Here is a 19491-nt window from a genome sequence, read left to right on the forward strand (position 1 = left end):
TTTTAACCTTCACAGTGACGCCTAACAAGCCAAGATGGCCCCTTTCACATTCATCCTACCCAGTTCGTCGAGTTATTGACCGCTATATGAGCGCTTGCGGCCAGGCATCCAACGTGAAAAACGCACTGGCGAAGGCTGACAGCAGCACCTTGTGTGTATGTATGACTTTGTCGAATGACTGGACTGTACTCCAGTACCCAGCCCAAGGTGGGGTCGTCTACCTGTCGGAGAAAAACGGTTTGGTTGTATGTTGAGAGAAACCCATATGCAACATTATTATCCTGCATATACTCGGCGACTTGGCCTACAGACTTATGTTAAGGCTCTTTAGGCCAGCTATCAGAGGTAGTACTAAGCCTAACTGACCTAAGATACGTCTCAGGCTTTTCTGGTTGCGCAAGGCGTGCAATAAATCATGCTCCTGGACCCAGGGGCTTTGAGCTCTCCCACAAGTCGTAGCTCACCTGTGGACCGACTTGCTGCCGCTACATCCGGGGTTTTAGTATAGTTTCTTGTTGTGGCCCGGAAGTCTCCGAGATGGAGGTCTATATCCTGAGACAGAAACACAGCGGACATGATCTGGTTAATGTTTTGGCTCCATCGGCCCTGGACTCCCATCTCATCTCCAACGGCAGTTTGCTCAAGTCGGATATTCCACATTGAGACCTTTCCAGACTTCTGCTGGTGGTCAACCACCCGCCGGTTCCACCGAAAGTTTAGGTATGTCGTCTCCACGTCCTGTTCAAATTTGGGCCAGTGTCTCAACACCCCGGTAAAAGTTATAGGATGCAGTGCATGGCTAGTAGTATGCTTGATTCCTATCAAGAGATCAGGGAGCCGATCTTGGACGATGACATTACTACAGAGACCGTTGGGCGCCATTTTGTGTAAGAATCGCTTCAGGATATCTTCATGGGGAGATGAGGCGCGTGTTTACTGCGAGGATGAAGGCCCACTTCTTCTTAGTGGTGATGGCGCGTCCTAAAAAGGAAACACAGCACGTGTAAGTACGTGTTCCTATTGTTCGGAGTCCCCGCAGAATCTTAGCTTATAATGTATGTTATTATAAATTTAATAAACACTACGATTACTCTCTGTGTACAGGCAAATCATTAGAAGGAGTATTAAGGCGACTACCGAAGAGGGATCAGGAAAAGAAGATAGACTCAACCTAGAGTACCTAAAGAATCTACGGGTTATTAGCACTGAAGCCAAGTGCAATAAAAGGTTTCCTTTATACATACGAGCTTCCACGTTCGGTGTGTCTATATTAACTCCATTGTCTATCGCCCTGAACGGGCATATTTCAGGACACCTAAACCCCTCCGTTGAACGACTTCCAGTGCAGTCTGTAGCCACGTAGCCTCTTGAACACACCGGGGTTCTTCCCGGATGGTATCAATAACAATTCCAAGTGCTAGGCTAACTGATAACGGACCAGCCAGCAGCAGCTCATCTTGCAAAAGATATTCCACAGATTGGCAGACGTGGTGAACCATAGCAGGATAATCTAACCGGTGGCCGAGAGGGGGTAGTGGTTCAAATATTTCACCAGTAGAAGTGTTGACAGGGCTGGTATGAACGACACGATCCACAGATATCTCGGGTATAGGGATGCGATATAGATTGCAAAGCCCCGACCAAAGCATTACTCGTACCGCCCAGAGTAAGATGAGTGTTGTGGCGCTTTCAGGGTCAGTGAAACAGAAAGACACTGGGAAGAGATTTCTGCATGGTCCAGTTACTGCGCAGAGATTGCTCTGAGATGGCACTAGCCAATAAAGGGGCTCTGAAGTGGCAAAGTGCATCTCATCATAGATTCTATCTAGACTCCCGTCAATTTGCCAGCACTCACGAACCAGGTCGTGAATCAGCTGGGCCTGCTGATCAGGGCTCAGGTGGGGCAAGGTTTGTACACGTTGTAAAATACTAGGGGCTTGTGAGAGACAATCGGCTACCTGATGGAAGAAGGGTTTCTGGGTTCCTCTCCAGGGCTGCTCTATCCAGATGGAGTCAAATAGGAAATTTGGAGTTTGGCATTCCAAGCCATATAAGATCTGTGATTCGATTTTAGTAGGGAAGAAAACAAGCTATGCGATCCATTAGATAGCATCGTGGGGCACCTAAAAACTTACCCCCGGAATTCTGACACCGAGAAACAATTGATGCCCCGCACCCGAGGAGTGTGCATATACGCCGCGAGCTTGAACCAAAGCTAATATGCCCTTGCAGTGGCTAAAGTACCCGTCGGATCCGGCACTCGGACATTCTAGAGCTTCATAAAGACTGAGGGCCATACACGCCGCAAGAGTTCCGTCTTCTCGCATGAGGTTGGGGTCCCACAAAGCGCGCTGTAGCTGTTGAAGGCCTTGTGTGTAGAGCTTAAGGCTTTCTCTGATCAGTGTATTGTTCTGAAAACTGCGCCCTATGACTGAGGCAGCGATAGCAGCACTGGATAAATCCAGCGCGTTGCCTCCCGTCGGCAGCTCTCCAAGCAATGATATCCATGATCGGGATGTTGAAGGGGGGTGTTGAGCCGGAAAGCAGGTTGAGAGAAATGCCTGGATTAAGCTATGCCGTTCATTACGGTTTTGCATCGCGACATATGCCATGCCCCTTTCAGCAAAGGAATAAAAGGCTTCGTGACTTCGGACGCGAGTACTGGCTGGCAGCAGCTCCAATGCCTCGGACCCGTTCTGCAGGACCTTCGAATGTGAACTGACCTCCAACGAGTGCGGTTTAAGAAAGATATGTTTCTTTTCGGCAGCCGGTTGAACCAATACAAAGACTCTCTCTCTTTCGTATCCACCACATACTCGGTTTGACCGGGTGCACCGAGCACAGGCCGGTCTTTCCTGATCGCACTGGGTTCAAAGTCAGCGCCTTGCAGAAAGGGCATATAAGTCAAGGCAAGACGGTTACCTACCGCAACCTTTCGCTTTCGACATGTGTTGCAGCCCTTGGACTTCCCTGCCACCCCCACCATAGCGCACTAACCCAGATGGTCCCGACTAAGTGGGCACCAATACGGACGATAACTGAAGCGTCGCTGCTGTGTCGGGATATGAGATCATATCATCGAGGTGTCACCGCCAATAGTGGGTGTGAATAGCGATCACTAATATGAAATAGGCGAGGGCACGAGTCGGGTCGATGTGAGATTCTTTGCTCAATTAATCCGATTCAGAATCAGGACCCACTTGGCGCAGCTAAAATGTTGCGTTGGATGCTTGGTGGAGCCGCTAGGGCCGGGGCTAAACCAGAACGGGAGTTGATCTTGCGAGCGCTTCCAGACTTGTACATGCCCTAGTTGCGAATGTTCACATAGTCACCTTGTGCCGGATACGCACAGATGTGACGCAGAGAAGACTATAAGAAGGGGACTGACTGCCAGGTGTGAGAATACAAAAGAGAACCAACAATCCTCATTTTGTTTCAGCGATCTGTACTCTACGAAAGGCAGCTGCATACTATTTACCAACTCTTTGACAACCGAGGATACCCTTAGATCTACAGCAAATCAGGTAAACATGTTCAACGACCACTCCAAAACAAGCATTGCACAAATTGTGTTTTATGTGCCGGCCACTATCATAGCCGCGTACCTAGCATACTATCGACATCAGCGGCCGCGCATGGCATGGTTGATACTGCTCTTTTTCTCCATCAGTGAGTCTTGCCGACCAACGCAACTCACCTCCTCGAAATCATGTTTCTCCTCTGACTTCTCTTTTAGTTCGGCTTGTTGCGGGTGTCTTGGTGATTCTGTTCGAACATAAACCCACGACCGGGCTGATGATAGCCTCGGTCATTCTTCTCAATACAGGTGTATTTCCCTTGGTGGCGGCAACTCTTGGTTTCATTCGAATTATGTAAGTGACAGGATGAACAACCGAACAGGAACATGACCTGGGCGACTAGCCTTCTAACTGCAAGCAGATTATCTCACGAGGAAAAGGTGAACTTACGAGTCCGTCAATGTTTACTTCTCTCACGCATCCTCTTCTTTGTGGGTCTCGGCCTTCAGATCGCGGGCGGATGTCTCGAGGGAAGCGACAGTGCTAGCGACGTTATCATTGGCGTCAAACTGGTCAAGGCTGGATACAGCATTGTGGTGGTCTTCGTCACTTGTCTGCTAGCCGTACAAGCCTATTTATGGATTTACTGCCAAGAGATTTCCGGTACCAGCCGCACTGTAAGTCATGCAACAGGGAAATTGCTTCGACAGGAACTAACCATCACTCAATAGGTCCTCAAGTCCATGGGTTTGGCCTTGCCATTTATCACAGTTCGCATTACCTACCTCTTCCTTTCCGTCACTCATGGATCCGACCTTAGATGGAACAATCTAGCCGGTCCAATTGCTCCATTTTTACTTATGGGGCTGCTGATGGAATACGCCGTCGTTTGTATATATCTTGCCACTGGGTTTATAATTCCCAGTTGGAGAAATTTGCAGAAGGATAGGACCGTCCAGCTCACTAGATGCTCATCGGTTGAAGAGTTATGAAGCGCCCTTGGCTGACTTTTGCAACCCATGATTTTCTGTTATATCGAATGATCAATTCTTATATATTTGAAAATTGTTGATTATTCTATTCAAAGGTCCTAGCCATATAACGGTCTAATAAAGAGATATCTAGATGCTAGATCTAATTAGGAATCTATGATTAGTATACTTCTCTAGATCTTATAATATGGGAATAGATGGACCCTGATCTAGTACAGTACCAACAGATAATATATTAGCTACAATAAATACAGAAGAAGCCAATACGATCAATTGCGGGTTATGGGTAATACGCGGCGGGTAACCCCGCGGGCTATGGCGAGGCTGAGGTCAGACTATGCCTAATTACTTCATTTGATTGGTCACAGTACGAGAGAATGTTGATCATCATCCGAAATAGGTGAATTGCGGTGGCTATGGTGTGTCTGTCGCGACAGGCCATAAGTAAAAGCTGTCAGCGAACCACAATTGCATTAATTAGTGCGGAGAATAAGGCCCACTCAGGCGGCTGCCAGCTCACCTGAACTCTTTTCCCCGACTCTTTGACTCGCTCTCACTTCACATTTCAATCATAACAGATTATTGTTCTCGGTGGACTACCCTTGAAGACTGTTCATGTCCAACATGTTCAAGAATCTACGGGAAAGGTTCTGCTGTGGCAAGCCAGATACAGCCAACGACGATGAACAACCTTCTCACCCTGTGGAAGTTCCCCACAAGGCAAGCAACCAGGTGCAGACTACAGCAACACCGCCAAAGTTGAAACCCAAGACTGCCATCGTTGAGAAGCCTGTGAAACGAGACCTCTGGAAAGAAGCTTTCGAAAGCTTGCCCGACGACCGCAAGCGGTACTTGATAGTGAAGGAGGGATCTTCTACAGTAGATGTGATCGACGATGTGATCAGCACCACAGAGCAGAAATACAAAGAATGGAAGGAAGGGGGGCTTAGGATTCGCAGGCAGGATGGGAAGGATTTCAACGTTCGTGATTCAGCGGAGAAAATTCTCAATTATGCGTTTCAGGCCAAAGACCTTATCAAAACGGCAGTTTCCTTCGATCCTACCGGACATGGTGAGCTTGTGATTTCATGGCAGGGAAATACAATACTTGCTCACGCAGGATTTAGCATCTGCTGCATGGTCGATTGTTTCATTGGGATTGACAGTAAGGACATAGTAATACAGTGTTTGGATTTGGTCTAGAAGCTAAATGAGAAAGATGATCCAAAATGACATTCAACGTCGAGACGCTGTTTTCGCAGCATCGGAGTACCTCGCCGATACTCTCAATTATTATACCTGCATTGATATGCATCACCGGGACCAAAACGGCGATAGCGATCAGAACCTTGAGAATGCGCTTCTTGGGGTCTATTCAGCACTTCTAAACTATTCTGCCGAAGTGAACAAGGTGCGGGAGCAAAACGCTGTCGGTAAGCCTATATTGCATACATCGGGAGCAAGGCCGGCAGAAGGTCCAGGCTAATGACTTCAAAAGTTCGTGTAGGCATGAGCATCAATGCAATTGCCGACCAGCCGCTGGAACAACTCAAAGCGAATATCAAGGAGAAAGGTCAGGGAGCAGATAGATGGGTACACCTGAGCGATAGGATCCGTAAGATTATTCGTCATTTTACCTTGTCTGAATGCTTTACTTAAGGATGATAGACAATCGAAAACAAGCGGAGGGTATTCTCGCCAAGATCGACCAGTCTATTTTGGTCAACAAGAACATCGAGTCTAAAGTGTTGAGTATGATTTCAACTATATCAAATGCATATCTTATACTGACTCGTGCAGCTGCGGAAGAGGAGAGGATCCTGGAATGGGTCTCCACGGCAGATTATTCCAGAATCCAGAAAGAAACGCAGGAATTCAGAAGCCCTGATACTAATAACTGGTTTCTTACTTCCAACCAATATCACAACTGGAAGGCTTCACCAGGACACATCCTATGGCTTTGTGGGATAGTGGGCTGTGGAAAATCCGTTCTCTGGTAGGCCAACATTTCTATAAAGGAAGATGCACACTAATCACATGCAGTTCTACCGTCATAAAAGACATTACAAGCCTTTGTGAGGAAGACTCAAACAAGTCTTTTGCATACTGGTATTTTCAGTTTAGCAATGAAAAGACACGGAGCGTAGAAAACTTGGTCAGGTCTTTGATCCGACAGTTCAGCCGGAAGCCGCTGGCACAGTCAGTAACCAGGATGTGGGAAAGACATAGCGGGCGGGGAAGTCAGCCCGATCGGGAGGAATTATGGGATACCCTTGATGATGTGCTTTCAAAGGCTCCTGGTGAATTATTTCTAGTGCTGGATGCATTGGATGAGTGTCCTGAGCGGTCGGGGCGCAGCGAGAGAAAGGTACTACTATCACTCCTGGCAGGTCTTAACGAGAGTCATAAAAATAAGCTTCACATTCTTGCAACGAGTAGGCCAGAGCAAGATATTCGTGCAACACTGGAGAGATGTCCCACCGTTGATTTGGAAGCCCAGCTAGCAGAGGACGTCGAAACATTTGTCCACGCTGAGGTTAGCAATGGCCGTCTACGAGATTTCAAGGAGGATATAAAAGCTCGAGTCCTTGATCAGTTGTTGCGCACCCAGGACCGGTATAGTTATTCGTTCTACTACTTAGAGGAATGAGATAACTAAGCTAACCCATAACTCTGGTTAGGCGTTTCCGCTGGGCTGACCTACAACTCACTCGACTGGCAGATTGCGCTACAGACTTGCAAATAGAAGATGCGCTAAAGACCATTCCTAAAACACTTGAGGAGACGTACCGGGAAGTACTTGACAGGATCGAGGAAAAGGATGTAAACATAGCACGCGAAATCCTTCTTTACTTGTGCCTTGCTCCTGTGCCGCTGAACATACGAACCATCGCAGACGCGGTATCGTTGCGATCGCCTAATCTCATTGTTAAGATCTGTACAACCGCTCTTGTCATTGTCCGCACGGACGGTGCGATTAGACTTGCACATTTCTCTGTCAAAGAATTTCTGGTAGTCTCCGAGGATGTTGATATTGACCACCGATGCCGGTTCTCAGAAACACAAGGCCACCACAACCTGGCCTTAAAGACGATCGACCTTCTTCTTTCACAGCATGAGATGCTAACAGCTGAGGTCGCTATGTCGCAATCGTTCCTCGTCTATGCGGCAAAGCACTGGGGCACTCATGTTGCCGCTGCAGGGGACGTGCTAGATATACAAGGGATGATTGACCGTCTCTTCACTGAGCCTAATACCTACTTCAATTGGCTGCGCATAGCTGAAGATCCGAGATCTTCCCGTGATAATATTTGGCACAAAGTGCCTGAAGAGTGCGAGCAGCCAATGCATCGCGCCTCCAGCATGGGTTTGGCCCACACTGTGGGAACATTGTTCGACCAGGGTTCGGATCCTCTGGAGCCTTCTAAAGGATATGAATGGGATAATGCATTGACTCTCGCTGCCAAAAAAGGCCATCTTGATATTGTGGAATTCCTGCTGGGCAAAGTCCTTGCAATCGACAAGCAATTGGTTGAGCGGGTGATGTCCGATATTGATCATAAGAATCATGGAAAAGCAAAATTGGAAGCGATCGTGAACATATTGTGGGACTCGAGCCTGTTGTTTGATGAATCCAAGACACCCGACAAGGTTATTGACGAGAGAATCATCATGAAGATAATGGGCAATCGTTATTGTGCACTTGAGCTGATGAGGCTCCTTCTTGATCGGCAACATGAGGCCTGTATTCCTCTTAGTGATAATGTGCTATACGAGGCAATAATGCGCCAATCTAAAGAGATGATTGAATTGCTTTTTGAGAAATGCAATGAGGATATACACATCAGCCCTTCCCTATTTGCTAAATTCGATGCCATATTTTCCTACAGACGCTTTCCAAAATATGGCGGAGTCGATGTTGTTTTAATGAACAGAATGACTGAGCTCGCCGTGGACGACTGTAGCGTTGCATGTTGGGCTCGTTATGCAAGCTCAAAAGCGATGGATTTGATGTTACGGGCCCGTCCAGACATCCGAGTGGTTGAGGAGACGCTAATAGCAGCGGTCTCCAATCCGTTCAGGGCAGACATGATTCGCTTGCTTTTCGATAAGCGAGAGCCAGGCACGCACATTAGCGAGAAAATGCTTCTCGCCGCAGCAGCGAAGCATGAATGCCCAGAGATCCTGAGGTTCCTGCTTGATAACCTTGATCCAGCTGCTCCAATGACCCAAAGGATGATTCTTGCAGCAGCCGAAAAAGCTTTGGGCGATTATGGCTTTAGATACTTCGTTGAGCCTGGCAAAGTTCTTGTTCTTGAAATCCTGATGGAGGAACTTAGCCCAAATACTCCGTTGACCGAGAAGGTAAGCGAAGGTCTCGTCATGATGTCCTCAGCGATGGTAAGGCTGGTTCTAGATAGACAGCAGGCGGGCTTCGTCGTATCCGAGAAAATGCTGGAGATAGCCGCCGCTTCACGGAAAGATGATCCGGTAGAATTGCTGCAACTGCTCATGGCCAACAGCGGCGCAGAGATTCCAATAACCGAGGCTATTCTATGCGCAGCAGCCGGGAATCGATTCCGTGGTGCCGTCGTCATGGAGTATTTATTTCAGATGCAGGAACATTCCCTTCCCATCACGGAGAATGTCCTCGTCACAGCAGCAAGAAATTCACGGGCACTTAAAATAATTCTGAACAAATTTCCAGACACAAGAATAACCGACAGAGTGTTTGTAGCGGCATGCCATCAAAAGGACGCCATGCTGATGCTTCTTTCGAGACCTTGCCATGGTTTGCCAATCAAAGCTATCCTGACCGAGATTGTACATGGTTATTCTTTCACACTTGGAGTGTTGAAGTTACTAGTTGATCGACATCTGGTGGATGTTGATGCACGGGCGGTGGAAACGTTTGCCTCCAGCTCTACACATCTAGAGTTTCTGCTGAGTAAAAAGCCAGATGTCCTCATCACGCAGCAAGCTCTTGTACGGGCAGCAACAGACCCTAATTCAATGCGCCTCCTACTAAAAGCAGAAAAGAACCATGACCTTGTTACAGAGGAGGTAATGATGGCTGCAGCACAGTCCAAAGGCAGCGGCGTAGAGACAATGAGATCCATCTTGCACCGTGTGGAATCTGCGCCACTCACAGCAAATGTACTTAGAGAGGCTATGTGTCAGGGGAACAAAGGCGCAGTAGAGCTTATTCTCGCTAAACGTCGAGACCTGGACCTTAAAGTAATTTGGGAGGAGATCTGGCACGATGTCGATATGGATATGCCATCTCTGCGGAAGAAAGGATATGCGACCGCGATTGTTGGAGAACTTACAGACTTCGAATTGACACAGTCTATTTTGCAGGACTATCCATATGATAGGGAACAGAAAGATGAAATGGGCTTTGACGCCTTTGACTATCTGGTTCGCGCGCTTTGCTACTGTGGAGCACCGATTCCCCCGACCGAAGGAGTGGGAGTGATTGTCTTAGAGAGATGTCACGATAAAGTTGCTGAGAGATTTCTGCATTACTGCCGGGGTATTCCGATCACGGACACGCTGTTTCAAGCCGTGGAGCGGAATCCCAAGGCGGATAAAGACGCTTTGCGATCACTGCTCGCTCGCAAGAAGGGCTCAGCGTGATGTACAAGCATATACATATATGTAACCTTGACCGTATTTATGAAGTCAGACACTCCCTATATACCCTAGCACTTAATGCACTCAACCTTCAGAAGATATGTGGCAGTTGGGTCGACTTAGCTAGCTTCAAGGCCAACTAGAATAGTTAGTTAACTAACTCAACCGGTATCCAAGCCACCCATGTACACAAGCCATCCACCCTATATATGTTTTCGCATCTCCTAGTATTGAAGCTATTCAACCATCAAGTCGAGAAATTAGGTGTCTGAGAACTCCAATCCGGATACCGAATCTCGAATGAAGCATTTCTCACGTTTCGTCGTTGAGGGAAAGCTCACTGATTACCCCAGTGTTGTTGTCAAGGGACACCTCCGATGACCGTCTCCTCGGTCTTACATAAGAGTTACATGGAACCCTTGCTGCAATTGTTAGGCATTGAGAGAGAATATGAGAGGTTCGGGCGTGTATTTTATTTAAATAGAAGGTGTGAGAGGGTACTCCTGAATAGCAGGCCACAATTAATAACATCGTTCATCGCATTAAGTTACTATTTCTGATAAATTTAAAGCCTCTCTGACTGAAGCTAGTCTTCTGCCATGTGCCAGACGACATTAATTCTGTTGTACAAACTCGTATTTGTGCGTTAGCAGTGCAGATCACAATGCCGATTCCATGTTCGTCAGGCAGCGCTGCCTTGACTCTTTCAGATTCAGGGAAGCTCCCGAAACATCACCCCATGGTTTTTCGCCTTACCAGATGCATTATCCCGCTCGTTACACGTGCGTCACTATGCATGCAGGGCCTAGCAGGATCTTCTTTCTGTATGGGAGTAGTCAGCTGGGGGTATGTTCGCGTCGATGGCCGCAATGTGGGCAGCATTCTTTCTCTCGTTGAGCTCCATTTTTCCTCATGTTGCCACTCCTGGGGCATTTAGTCGCTCAAGAAGCAGCTTTGTTTCAGCAAATAACTGCTAAGATACAGGTCAGCAGGGTATACAAGCACGGCCTTGCAGTTGTGAAACAGGTTCCCTTGAGTAATCGGCCAGCATGTAAATGTTTGTGCCACTCTAGTACTTGTGACACCTCGTGAAGTTTAATGACATTGTTGTAACAGTACAATGCCCTCCGTATCACTCACGTCGTATCTCCTGTACTTTGCTGCAGTAGTCGCACTAGCTATCCCTGATGTACCTCTCAGCTGTCTACCACATCGTTCTTAATCAACTTGAAACCCTGTAGCAGCCTCATATCCAGGGATGTAAGGTTCCTGGAGGCTGGCGCCACCTACACTTCCGAGTATATCTGATACAGGCTCAATATCTACAAGGCATCCACGTCTAGCAACTGAATGCTGTATACTTGTATATGCGCTGTGGTCTGAACACCGCCTTTGGGTCATCAGGGCGCAGCAATATAAGGAACCAGTAGTCATCTTCGATATTTTAATTTGTCATTGTCAGTGCACGCAACATCATCCCATTGGACTTCGCAAAATCAGCCGTCTGATTTCTTTAGAGCCAGTTAAATGTTGGTATTGAGTACGGCTTCGCCTATTCGGTAAGGTATTCCCTTGTGACCGGTCACACTCATCTTCAAGACTTGTTATGGATCCCCCCGATGTCATGTTGGCATTGCAACTAAGGGGACTAAGGGTCATAGCAAGGAGTAGGGGTGCCGCAGCGTCAATTGCTGTAGGAGGAGCTTTTCTCGCCAATGTGATATATAAAAATTGCGCTTCGCCAACTATGGCAAATCAGTTTTACCGACAGAACACACTCGTACCAAAGTCTTACCAGGCTTGATCGTTTTCCTTGTAGCATGGCGGCCCTACTTCTTCCACTTGTCCTCGTGGCCCTTGCCGCGGGTCTTCCGCACACTGCTCCACTATCAGAAGGCCCCTTCTCATCTGGGGCAGTTCACCTATCTCGAAGTGCTTCACATCACGAGCAATTCAATATCAACACCAACTACTATTCAAAAGGCCCAGACACCGGGGTCGTGAGGGAATACTGGTTTGACATCACGAATGTGACAGCCGCCCCTGATGGTGTCGAAAGGCCCATGATGCTGGTCAATGGGCAGTACCCCGGTCCCACCATCGAGGTAGACTGGGGGGACACCGTCAAGGTTCATGTACAAAACAGCCTGGAAAATAATGGCACCAGCATCCATTTTCATGGGGTCCGACAGTTTCTGAATAACCAAATGGACGGCGCAGTCTCGGTGACCCAGTGTCCAATTGCCCCCGAGACGAGTTATACCTATACATGGAAGGCCGAGCAGTACGGAACCAGCTTCTATCATTCCCATTTCTCCCTTCAGGCGTGGGAGGGGGTGTTTGGCGGCATTATCATTCATGGCCCTGCGACAGCTGACTACGATGAAGACCTCGGTGTTTTGTTTCTGAATGACTGGCCGCATCGCACGTTCAATGAAATGTATACTGACCAAATCAGAAACCCTGCAACGCCGGTCATAGATACTGGCCTCATCAATATGACCAACGTTTGGACCAATAGTGATGGTGAGACAGTTGGTCAAAGGTTCAAGACCATGTTTGTCCCTGGAAAGAAGTATCGGATTCGCCTTGTGAACGCCGCGATGCACGCTCACTTTCGATTCTCAATAGACGACCACAATTTAACAGTTATCGCCAGTGACTTTGTGCCAATTGTCCCATTTACTACCAACAACATTGCCATCGGAATGGGTCAGCGCTACGATATCATCGTCCAAGCAGATCAGCCCGTGGATAACTACTGGATCAGAGCCGTCCCGCAGTCAGCCTGTTCTAATATCCCGACCGGCGACAATATCAAAGGCATTGTCCACTATATAGGAGCAGAGGACGGCGAGGATCCAACGACCCTTAAATGGAATTACGGAGACGACACCCGGTGTCTCGACACGCCAATGTCAGACCTTGTGCCCTGGGTCGCCCTTGACGCCATGATCTCCAACGCAACCAGCCTTAACGAAGCCGTCGCTCCCACTAACCCCGGAAACATATTCCTATGGACCATCGGCGGCCGGGCCTTCAACGTTTCCTGGAGGGACCCTACCCTTCAACACTCTTCCGCCACGGGGGTGAATAGCACAATCCCTGACCCGGGAGCTATCGAACTTTCCGAAGCAGATCAGTGGGTGATCTTCATCATTACCACCAACCAGGGAATCCCCCATCCGATCCATCTTCATGGTAAAGTCTTCCTTTTGCATTCTATATTTCCTTGGCCGAGCTAATGATCGCATCAGGTCACGACTTCTATATCCTCGCGCAAGGCATCGGCCCCTTCTCCAGAAGCATCCCTTTGCAAACGCGTAATCCTCCCCGGCGGGATGTCGCCCTAATGCCGGCCGAGGGTAACGGAGGGTATCTAGTAATAGCGTTTCCGACCAACAATCCCGGAGCTTGGCTTCTGCACTGCCATATGGGGTTTCATTCATCCGCGGGCTTCGTACAGCAGATTATTGAACGACAGAACGAGTTCTGGAAGTTTCTAAATCCAGAGCTCTTGAGAGAAACATGCGAGGCGTGGGATGATTATGCCGCTGTCAATCCTTATGGAATGCAGTATAGAGAAGCTAACGGGCCGTACGAGTCTGGAATGTGATAGTGACCATGTACCACGTTGGGCATGCCATGGCAAGCCTAAACAGAGGCGTTACTGAGGATGCAGTATCGGGTTAAGCTTGGATCAATTTAATACTATTCTGTAACTCCTATGTATTCGTCACATGGTTAATACATATGCCGTTTTAACGCCAGACAGTGTTACCTGCTCGACAACATTAACCTCCTCGAAAGGTGAGGGCGTAAATATATATTTCGTCACTAGAAGGGATGACCCACATTACAGGGCGTATATCGGCGGGATGGTAGCATAGGGGGAACTGGCTAGGTCAGATGACGTCACAGACTTTTGGGAAGAAAGTATTAAAATCACAATCGACCATGTCTAGGGATTATGAAAAGAATAGACAAAGTCGAACCAGGGAAAGGGTCTGTGGCTGTGTGACACGTGAGGAGGAACTGAGCTGACAAGCCACCGCCACGTTGAGGGTTGGGCGCTAGTCCCAAATAGCGGCGTCGATCTCCCGCGCATGAGTTGCTGAATTCGGCCATCAGAACCAGAAGTAGATAAACTTTCGCTCGATTCTGCAGACCGCCCACACGAATCGATCGATTTCAAATAGTCGGACGACAATCCCCCTGAACCTTTTTCTATAACCACGGACTTGCATTCCGGAAAAGAACGTTGAAGGGAAAACCAAAAGGAGAACCAAACATGTTATAGCCGTCGACAGATCGCCAGCAAAGATGAATGTGACCGACCGGTCGCCACTCTTCGTCGTCGAAGAGGTCCTCTGTACCTACCCCATTAGCACGAGCTATGACTCGTGTCCACGATATCTCTTCTATGCTTTGCTCCTGGCCGTTTGTGTCACACGCTGGACCGGCTGGCTGGCAGATGTCTTTCTCGGTGCCGCAGCTACATATGCCGGGACAGCTGCCATTCAAGCGTTCATCCTGGTATCCAGTCCTTCAAAATATCGTACCCCACAAAATGTGTCTATCCCCTGGATTCCGGACAATACCAGCCTGTGGGATGACTTTCCGGCCCTGATCACTGAAACCAACGAAGTTGAGATCAGTCCCGCAGCTATAGAACTAGACGCAGACGCTGTGCTTTCAATCGTGGTGACTGCATATCTCGTGTTCTTACCGCTCCAATGCTGGTCCCGCGTATTCGCCAAAGAACGGATCAGCTCGATTATATTCACGCTGTGGAACGTTCTTATGTTTGCCGGATCAATATGCTCCCTGGTCTACTGGCCCAGGCTGAAGAAGACCCCAGTTCAATACGCCTTCTGTTTGCCACAGCTGCCTCCGATATCACCGGTATCAAGTGATGGATGGGAGTCATGGCAGCTGACTTCAACTTGGAATAATAGTGCATGGGATATCTTTAGCAATGACTCGTTGCTGCTTCAGCTGAATGATGTCTGCTTCTACCCATGTTTCAACACCACCCAGGTGCTACGTCAGCAAACCTCACTCCAGGCGTCGGTAGCAGCGGGGGACAATCGATTTACCAAGCGCCACCGATTTTGGGGTAAAGTAATCTACTCTCAGCGGTACATCTATAGTCTGGTCGCACTCAGCATGGTGCTGAATGTCCTGTTGATGATGGTCAGGGTATTGCCGTACCATTCTCGGGTCCCTTCATCGCGCGTATGGGAGATCTGGAAGGAGAGAAAGAACATCATCAAGGGCTTGAAAGAAGACTTTTACGCCGCAATTCATACATCAAGGGACAGCCGGGAAACTATGGTGGAGAAGACACGAACGAAATTACCACTGTGGAAACGGATATCGCGATTTTTCACCCTACGGGTGTTGGGCTTGTGGGCCAAGGTGACCTTTGATGTCATCATTATTGGTGCCGTCGTGTTCAGCATTGTTATCAGTCCACTCACTGTTATCGCCTTCGTGGCTTGGATCGAATACTATATCCGTCACGATGGGCCGTCCCAAGAGACACCACAACAGGTTGGCCAGTGGTCGCCTCTAGTATCCATTGCGCTGTTGAGCATCTCTGCTATGATTCACAAACTGAAGTATCGGGTGGCGCCTCGCCATGAGATTGAGCAAGATATTGAAGAACTGAAAAAGGAAATCGAACGTCTAGAGAATTTGAGAGATGAGAAGTCTAACACGCGAGAGTTCCATTCTCTCCAATCTCTTCGGGATCGCTTTAGCACAGAGGGACAGCATTATGACACTAGACAGTTAGAATAGCAATCGGCCCAGCGGTGTTTGTTTTTCTGAAAATATATGCTCTAAATTATATTTAGCAAACCTCCATGACCATTCAGCTGCACTCTAACTCAGCGAGCACCACTTGCATTTACCCCTAGTAGTTTGCTTACTAGCCCTGGGGTCGGAACTCATCTCAGACGCTATATGCATCTAGAAGATCTTGATTATTCCAACTTTCGGCACAGAAAATCTGGTTGCCTGTCAAGATCCATGCAACCAGCTCGACGTTGCCATGATTTCGCCCCAGGCGAGGTAAGCACCGTGCAATTCCAAAAGCTTGTTTATTCTAAGCATGGCCCACCATTCTTGCCCTCGGTCTAGCGGCTTCCCCCATCCCATAACCGCACTGTGGCCGGAGTAGGATTCCTGTCTGGTTTTTCACTTGATCTTACAATAGAGAATATTATAGTTAAAAAGCAACAGAAACACGGATATCCTACTGTGCTAGTGTATCCAAGATTCCTTTAAAAGTATGCTTTTGTATGTCTTGTAGTAAGGCAGTAAATGGTGTTTTCTTCCAGTGTTGACGGAACCCGAGGAACCCGAGCCCGTATTGGGAAGACGGACGAGTATCCCGTGTTGTGTGGAGTCTCCGACCTTAAGATAGGCAGCAGAGTAAGTGTCGCACCAGTACTAGTATCTGAAGGACCTGGTCCCACCGTCGAGGGTTTCCGTTTTGTCGTTCATGATACACGTCACAGCCTATAAGGGTTAGAAGTCTCTTCACGTCATCTTTGGCACGTGAGTGCGTATCTAATTCTCTAAACGTATGTAGGGTATACGACTGCTACTTACCCTACTTGGTGAGCCATGGTGCCCTATGCCTATCCTCTGTAGTTCATTCATTCTTACTACCCTAGATATCCACATGCTAGCAATGCGGTACTGAGTCCGTTCACGCCAGGCCAACAATCAAGGAAGTGACTGCTACGATCATTGTCACCACAGCCACTGATACAGAACCCTTGAGCCATCATCAATATGCGTCTTCCAACCCTCTTCGCGGCCTGTTTCTGGCTCATCAGCTGTGTTGCTACGTCGCCTCCCAGTCCGGACGATGCCACTCCAAAAGGGAATCATGACGAACCTCGCCAGCCTTTCCCTATTGCATCCGGTCATGAAATCCATCTTCCATGCCACTCGTCCTCAATTTGCGGCAGCAGCCCTACTGACAACTCCAGATCAGACAAATACCTCGTTAGTGCTCCGGATAACAAAGGTCTACCCTACAGCTAACATTACAGGCATTGGCAATCTCCACTGAGAAAGACTCACTATTGGTGAACAACAACACCATTCTGCCAGCTCGCCTCCCGATGCGTCTGACCGCTACCAAACACTCGCGATCACAGGAGACAGGATCCGAAACACTAACTCTGCGCTACGGGATGAACATACTCCCCGTCCAACGATTCCAAACCGGCCCCATAGCCGACCAGTTTCGCCTGGATATCATCCTGTTCGACGAGTCCGGACATCCAACAGATGCCAACATGATCTCCGTCGGTCTTTCCCGTGATGGTCAAGGTGCTCTACGAATCACAATGATTACAATAAATCCGAGTCCCGAAGCCTCCAAGTGCCAAGGCAATGACTCCCCGAGGCATGGTCACTCAACGCCTTCGGACCCATCACCTCCGACAAAGCATGCAGATCGGAGTCATGGCTCCGAGTCCAAGTCCCAGCTTCACAAATGGCTCGATGCTGGTCGGAGGTTCGGTGGGAAGACTTACGGATCGTTCACGTCGGCGTTTAAACCGCGGCCTTGTAAGGCGCATTGTTCCGACCGGTACTCGTATCTACGCACTAGCCACGGACATCATCGGACGCCTTTAGTGGATACCCTGCGCGTCTTTTACCCGGCTATCCTCCCGTTCTGCCTTGGGGTCGTGGCGGGTGGTGCTATTTGTCTGATTGGGGTTATGGTGCGTAAGTCTGCTGCTTACTGGTCTTGTGGGAAGAGATGCGAAAGGGGGCGGGAACGTTCCGGTCCTCGGAATGAAGGGGTCACTGCAATAGAGAAGTCGTAGTTGGTCTGCTTTGGGTTTAGTTTGGGAATTGTGAAATGGGTATTTTCATATGTACATTTTGGTTTCTATGATCTTGTTGACGAATGACGGTTTCAGCTTTGCAGTCTCTGTTCCCTCTGTTGTGGACAACGTAATTACAGAAAAATAGTGTGTCATGAAGTTAATTGACGCAAATTCGCCACTTCTAGACTGCAGTAGCAAAACCCATGATAGCATTGGCATGCAGAGAACCCATCATGCAGCAACGCAGGTAGGCAGCCGCATTCCAAAGCCAAGACATAGAGTGGTAAAACAAGCTACCCACGTGCACAACGCATCATGCTTGACAGCACCATGGTTTTTGTTCTTGAATAATGTGGGTAGTGGACCATAGAAAGGCGAGTGCGACGGCCTTCGGAGTTCGGTAGAAGTAAAGTGGATCCATCATGGAATTAGCCGAGCACCGAAGAAAAGACAAGACGTAACAATCGTTAGAAAACCGAAGGCTGCCATGCAATGTGCGCCATTGATTGGAAACTCTGTTTTAGTCCCAGTAAAAGAATAGGGCTGATAGCAGGAACCATAGGGGCAGGGGCTAGAACTGGCCGCTCTGTGATTGCTACCTAGGATTAGGTTCCCAAAGAGACTTGGTCAAGATATAGGCTGCAGCGTAGGGCTAATGTTGTACATGATTACAATTGGCTATACGTATGGCCTTGACGGCCTTATAAGGCCGTTGGTTAGTCCGGAATTGATACTAGGTCTCATGTGACTGAATTAGCCCTATACGATTATATGCCTGATGCGTTGATATCGGCGTCGGAAGATGCGCGTTTAGCTGCGGTCTGAGCTTCATAGATAGGTATCGTGAAGCAAGTTCGTGAGCCGGAGAGTTACTTGACTCTCGGCTGATACTGTCGATATCACTGGCGAAGTTCCTCCGGCCCGGAATGCGTTCCAATATTTCGTCCCTTCGCACCACTGGTAGTAGTATAGCGCGTCTAGCAAACCTCCTACCCTTCGGGAAGTGTAAGAATGCTTAGTGGCGTCCCAGGTATACAGGTACGTAATTGAAGTACCTTGCAGCCTACCGTACGGCGAGCCGGATAGGGAATTGCTCCGTGTTACTTATCGTCGATTCACGCGGGGGCTCATGAATCACTAGCGACGAACTAGTAATTGTCCCCCCTTCGACTTGAATCATGCTGCCTGCCGTACTGGCAGGAACGTCTTCATCCCATATAGCCGCAGACAAGCGGGCCGACTCTAGCCCACAGGTGATAATAGTAGCTGGCTCCTGCTGCCCACAGATAGGCGTCAATGTTTTGTCCTTGGCGCAGGGTACTTCTCCGCGGGGAACTGAGTAACTCTCCGAGCGAATGAAGCGTCGCTGCCTGGATGATGATGGTTTTGCCATCATGCAGAGGAAAGCAATAGAGTCCTGGGATGGATACAACCGGGATCTCCACTCCACTTGAGAAGAATGCCTGTGCAAGAGTCCAAGGCATT

General features: G+C 48.5%; 7 protein-coding genes across 7 annotated transcripts; 5 read left to right on the top strand and 2 right to left on the bottom strand.

The window, feature by feature from the left end:
- Positions 1–378: 378 nt before the first annotated feature.
- Positions 379–882, bottom strand: ABOM_002740 (uncharacterized protein; the record flags this gene model as incomplete). The annotated part of the gene is made up of 1 exon (XM_022529870.1): positions 379–882. One exon carries the CDS (start codon positions 880–882, stop codon positions 379–381), a length of 504 nt encoding a protein of 167 aa, XP_022391690.1.
- A 401-nt stretch (positions 883–1283) lies between these two features.
- On the bottom strand, positions 1284–2986 carry ABOM_002741 (Zn(II)2Cys6 transcription factor domain-containing protein; the record flags this gene model as incomplete). Its single annotated transcript, XM_022529871.1, has 3 exons — positions 1284–2057; positions 2136–2864; positions 2927–2986. The coding sequence occupies 3 exons, from the start codon at positions 2984–2986 to the stop codon at positions 1284–1286; spliced, it is 1563 nt and encodes a 520-aa protein (XP_022391745.1).
- Positions 2987–3530: 544 nt separating this feature from the next.
- ABOM_002742 (uncharacterized protein) lies at positions 3531–4510 on the top strand (the record flags this gene model as incomplete). The annotated part of the gene is made up of 4 exons (XM_022529872.1): positions 3531–3669; positions 3737–3872; positions 3940–4195; positions 4250–4510. 4 exons carry the CDS (start codon positions 3531–3533, stop codon positions 4508–4510), a joined length of 792 nt encoding a protein of 263 aa, XP_022391689.1.
- Positions 4511–5134: 624 nt separating this feature from the next.
- Positions 5135–10150, top strand: ABOM_002743 (uncharacterized protein; the record flags this gene model as incomplete). Its single annotated transcript, XM_022529873.1, has 8 exons — positions 5135–5582; positions 5638–5675; positions 5730–5943; positions 6009–6125; positions 6179–6262; positions 6311–6506; positions 6554–7126; positions 7192–10150. The coding sequence occupies 8 exons, from the start codon at positions 5135–5137 to the stop codon at positions 10148–10150; spliced, it is 4629 nt and encodes a 1542-aa protein (XP_022391718.1).
- Positions 10151–11967: 1817 nt separating this feature from the next.
- On the top strand, positions 11968–13763 carry ABOM_002744 (putative extracellular dihydrogeodin oxidase/laccase; the record flags this gene model as incomplete). Its single annotated transcript, XM_022529874.1, has 2 exons — positions 11968–13348; positions 13405–13763. The coding sequence occupies 2 exons, from the start codon at positions 11968–11970 to the stop codon at positions 13761–13763; spliced, it is 1740 nt and encodes a 579-aa protein (XP_022391691.1).
- Positions 13764–14470: 707 nt separating this feature from the next.
- ABOM_002745 (uncharacterized protein) lies at positions 14471–15952 on the top strand (the record flags this gene model as incomplete). The annotated part of the gene is made up of 1 exon (XM_022529875.1): positions 14471–15952. One exon carries the CDS (start codon positions 14471–14473, stop codon positions 15950–15952), a length of 1482 nt encoding a protein of 493 aa, XP_022391720.1.
- Positions 15953–16954: 1002 nt separating this feature from the next.
- ABOM_002746 (uncharacterized protein) lies at positions 16955–18003 on the top strand (the record flags this gene model as incomplete). Its single annotated transcript, XM_022529876.1, has 2 exons — positions 16955–17170; positions 17218–18003. 2 exons carry the CDS (start codon positions 16955–16957, stop codon positions 18001–18003), a joined length of 1002 nt encoding a protein of 333 aa, XP_022391719.1.
- Positions 18004–19491: the final 1488 nt, after the last annotated feature.

The sequence above is a fragment of the Aspergillus bombycis genome (assembly GCF_001792695.1).
Source record: "Aspergillus bombycis strain NRRL26010 chromosome Unknown contig00019, whole genome shotgun sequence".
Classification (NCBI taxonomy): domain Eukaryota; kingdom Fungi; phylum Ascomycota; class Eurotiomycetes; order Eurotiales; family Aspergillaceae; genus Aspergillus; species Aspergillus bombycis.